The sequence below is a fragment of the Austrofundulus limnaeus genome, unplaced genomic scaffold (genome assembly GCF_001266775.1).
Source record: "Austrofundulus limnaeus strain Quisiro unplaced genomic scaffold, Austrofundulus_limnaeus-1.0 Scaffold472, whole genome shotgun sequence".
Taxonomy (NCBI): Eukaryota; Metazoa; Chordata; class Actinopteri; order Cyprinodontiformes; family Rivulidae; genus Austrofundulus; species Austrofundulus limnaeus.
This window is the reverse complement of record NW_013952874.1, coordinates 265,499-269,974: the sequence shown is the minus strand read 5'-3', so window position 1 is coordinate 269,974 and position 4,476 is coordinate 265,499. Positions and strand designations below refer to the sequence as shown.

Below are 4,476 nucleotides of genomic sequence, written 5' to 3'. Positions count from 1 at the left end.
ATTCATTTCTGGGGGTGGGGGGTGGAGCTTCAGAGGGTTTATTTCTGAAGGGGGTGGAGCTTCAGAGGGTTTATTTCTGAAGAGGGTGGAGCTTCAGAGGGTTTATTTCTGAAGAGGGTGGAGCTTCAGAGGGTTTATTTCTGAAGGGGGTGGAGCTTCAGAGGGTTTATTTCTGAAGAGGGTGGATCTTCAGATGGTTTATTTCTGAAGAGGGTGGAGCTTCATGACGGATGAGAAGCGCTTCAAAGCAACGAAATCATCTCAGGTTTTCAGAGCAAAATTTGCCTCAAAGTTTCCATCAGGCAGCTGCAGTCAAAGAAAGAATTCAGTCTCTGGTAAAAACCAGATAAACGTCACCAGGATGACAGATCTGAAAGTGATCCAGTCTTCAGTCACATCAACAGCGTTCATCTCAACCACCTCACTTCCTCCAACATTCTGAGCAAAGCGGACACATCGATGGCCAGCGYTCCCAGTTTACAGACTGAAGGATTTGGTTTTCAACACAAGAGGGGGGTCCAGATGTGGTGTTGGCACTGTTTACAGATGAACTGATGGACGAAGAGGAGGAGGAGGAGGGGGTGAGAGGTCCGTCGAGCTCTACCGGTCCTTATGTTCTCTCGTCACTCGMTTTGTGATGCGACCGCACAGCAGCCCCACCAGGAAGAGGACGCCCACGCTCAGAGAGATCACCAGCAGGATGTAGTTCTTGGAAGGTGACGTCATCACTTGGACAGCCAGGTCGGAGAAGCCCTCAGCCGGCGCCACCTGCAGGCAGAGAGGGGAGCAGACAAATATCCACTGGAGTTTTAAAAAAACACTGGAACAACAGGAAAGACTTATTGCACTGTACTAAAAAAAACAACGTCTCTTCCTGTTTAAACTATGAAAGCACAATATATCAGCATTAACACTGGTATCAGTCCATACTGGTCCTTTTTTATCGGTATCGGTCCAATAAGTAAAACTGGGCCGATAACGTCTGATATTGATTTCCTGCTTGTTGCCGTTTGTGTTTCTGTGTTGGAAGTGGAGATGGTTGGTTGAGAGGCATCTGTTTGATAATGATAGAGTTAGTGATGCTGCACAGCCAGGAATAACTGAAGTACAGCCATGTCAGCAGGCTGGTCCTTTTTTTTTACAGTATTGAAAAGACACAAGTGTGTTTGTGTGTATATGTATATAAATAATTTGTGTGTTTGTGTAATATCRGTAAATATCGGTTATCAGCCATTACACCAATAATTTTATCGGATATCAGTTAAAATTTTCATATCGGAGCATCYCTAGTTTAACCATTGAGCATTACAATAGAAACTCCACAGAAACACAGAACCATGGCTGGACTGGTTACAGTTTAAGTCCCGCCCCCTTCATGTAAGCAAATGGGACTTTGCTCTTGTTAAAAAGAAAAATACTGCTGACTCAGATGTTGATTCACACAGTACTACAAATAATTATCTCCATCCTTAATTATAAAGGTGTGATACATGATATCCTGTAAATGGTTTTAATAYTGTTTAACAGGGGTGGAGGGTTTGAGACCAGTCGTGGTCTCGAGACTGGTCTCGATGCATTTTTTCTGGTCTTGGGCTCAGCCTCGGGCTCGGACCGCTAGGGCTCGGTCTTGGTCTTGTTGCTATGGGTCTCGGCAATTTTGGTCGAGGCCGGCCGAGACCGCAATAGTTTTTGTCAAAAAAATACAGAAACGTAACTGCCTTGGATCTTCAGCCGCACACAGATACGCTGCGCCGCTGCGCAGAACCAGGAAGAGAGGTAAAGCTGTCATTCAGAACGAGGCACGGCTGAACTTTGTGTCAAAATAGATCTGTAAGCAACAGGCAGTCTAAAACACAACTTAATCTGTTTATAAAAATGGCCTAGTTATTATTTAGTTTTTCGTCCCAAGTTGTTTCTGAGCAGTCCGCACTGCTGGAGCCTCACTTGGTTCTCTCTCCTCACGACTAGCTTCCAAAACTTGCCCCGCTACGTTCAGCCCTAATGTCTGTCTGGTCCAGGGGTGGACTGGTAGAGTCTACTGAGGATTTCCCCGGTGAACAAAACACCTTCTTTCCCACACACCAGTCAGCTGATCAGCTCGCGCGCCGCAGAGCGGACCTGGCATCAGGGGAAAAAAAAAATATCATCTCTGTGGGGCTTATTAATAACTGAACCGTCACAAATTAGAAATGTTTTGTCTCTACTATAGCCACATAAACTAAATCTGTTTCTGACATCTAACACAGATACGCACAGTGCTGCGGCTCAAACTGTCATTCCTCTGTGGAACATAGCTGTCAATCACCAGGGGCGCTACAAGCAGGGGTGGCCAGAAGGGGCAATGTCTCCCACCCCAACCCCTAAAAAAATGGTGGTCCTACCAGTTTTATCCTCTAGTCTCAAACTTTTGTTTTGTGTTCATTTTAATTTTTCCTAGCTATTAGAATTATTAGAAACCTTATAAATATTTGTTTTGAAAAACTAAGTTAAAAATCCACCCATCCATTATTTTTAACTGCTTTTTTTCAGGGTCATGGGGGTCCCTGGTGCCCAAATCCAATAGTCACTGTGTAAGAGGCAGGGAGTTAAAAATATAAATATTTATTTTACTTTAAATGAAAAAAGGAAACCTAAAATCTAGGTGAGTGTATATAAAATACATTCTGATAGTTTTATAAAATATATTTTTATGAACCGTACATTTTTATTTATTTTAATTAAAATATCACTTGTGGACATATTTTCCTAGACATTATTATAATTCCTGTAATGAATAATCAGCCATACTTAAAAAATTAATTCAGTAGAAAATTGTTTATTGGACTGATTGATTGGACTGTAATGTATTTGTGCTCTCTGGTGGAGCCATAATGAACAACGGAAAAACTATATTTTTTATAATAGTCATCTTCTTTTGATTTTTTTCTTAGAATAAAAATCCACATCTGTTGCAAACCTTTTTCTATAAAACATTGCAGGTGAGTAAAGACGGAAAACAAATCCATTCTGTCATCAAACGGTTTAGCGAAATGCTACATGCTAAAACCAAACAAAGCCCTCCTGACAGTATTTCCTTTAGCAGAAATGAGCTGATTGTACAGATTAGACAGTGACAGTCGCGCTCCTCATCTCAATGCTACAGCTGAGCACTGCTGACAAATAACTGAGCTCTACATGGTATTTCCTACATAGAAACAGCGTTTTAACACATCCACTGAGAAATACTGTGTATAACTGACTAATAGTGAAATAAATAAGTAASTAGTAAGTCTTAAATTCTGAACCCTCCCACTTTCAAACAGTGTAATCAAGGTGTATTATGGGAGATGTAGTTTATGGTTAATGTGGCTTTAAAGCTGCTTATTTTGAGACATTATTACAGGAGTATTCAACTAAAGTCCTCACAGTGGGCACAGTTAATTAAAGACAACAGCTCAGGGGCAGGACGAGTATTATTATCATCATTTCACCATTTAAATGGGTTTATTCAATATAAATTCAGTTCAGTCAAATTTTGTCAAATTCAAAGTTTACCATAGATGTAAAAACTATTTTAACTTTTAACTGATAAAATAATGGGGATGTAATAATAAGTGCAGGTCTCTGTTCAAAAGACTGCAGGAAGCAGGACTTACCTTGGCAGCGTAGCTCCACATGTCGATGCGGTCCTGAAGTCTTTTCTTGCACTCGGGCTGCAGACGGATCCGCTTGTCCTGCAGCGCCTCCATCAGACACGACATTTCTACAAAACAAGGAGGGACAGAGTCAGTGTCTCTCCGGAGGATGCAGTTCATTTAAGATGGACGAGCAGCAGGAACCAGTAAGACGTGATCTGATTCAGCCCACAGAGATTCAGTGTGAGACCAGATGAGACAGCAAAGAAATGATTTCCTGTAACTTACAGACACTAATGGATCTAATAAACGTCTGTTCACAAACAGGGCTGAAAATGACAAAAATACACAAAATAAGGTATTGAGATAAAAATGAATAAAACTGTAAGCAGTATGGTATGATAATTGCACCACTTCCTGTTAAATGAGGTGGGCGGGGTTTAAAACATGCTGTGGATGTTTGTTTCTGGGGTGGACTTTGTGGCTGAGCCACAGACTGACAATAAGGCCTGTGTGATGCTCATTTTGTCAAGGTAGATATCCCCTCTTCTAGCATCATAGCTGATCCTTTTAAAGTGTATGAGTCAAACATGTTAATGAGTCAAACACGTTAATGAGTCAAACACGTTAATGAGTCAAACACGATAATGAGTCAAACACGATAATGAGTCAAACACGTTAATGAGTCAAACATGTTAATGAGTCAAACACGTTAATGAGTCAAACATGTTAATGAGTCAAACACTTTAATGAGTCAAACATGTTAATGAGTCAAACACTTTAATGAGTCAAACATGTTAATGAGTCAAACATGTTAATGAGTCAAACACGTTAATGAGTCAAACATGTTAATGAGTCAAAC

At 40.9% G+C, this 4,476-nt stretch overlaps 1 protein-coding gene across 2 annotated transcripts in view; it reads right to left on the bottom strand.

Annotated features, from left to right (window-relative positions):
- Positions 1–6: 6 nt before the first annotated feature.
- LOC106529865 (Golgi apparatus protein 1) overlaps positions 7–4,476 on the bottom strand; it is a 50,355-nt gene continuing 45,885 nt past the window's right edge. For both annotated transcript variants that reach the window (XM_014025383.1, XM_014025384.1), the window contains 2 exons: positions 3,636–3,742; positions 7–768 (listed from right to left, as the gene is read on the bottom strand). In XM_014025383.1, the coding sequence (XP_013880837.1) occupies positions 601–768; positions 3,636–3,742 (275 nt within the window). In that variant the 3' untranslated portion in view covers positions 7–600. The remainder of the gene's footprint in view (positions 769–3,635; positions 3,743–4,476) is intronic.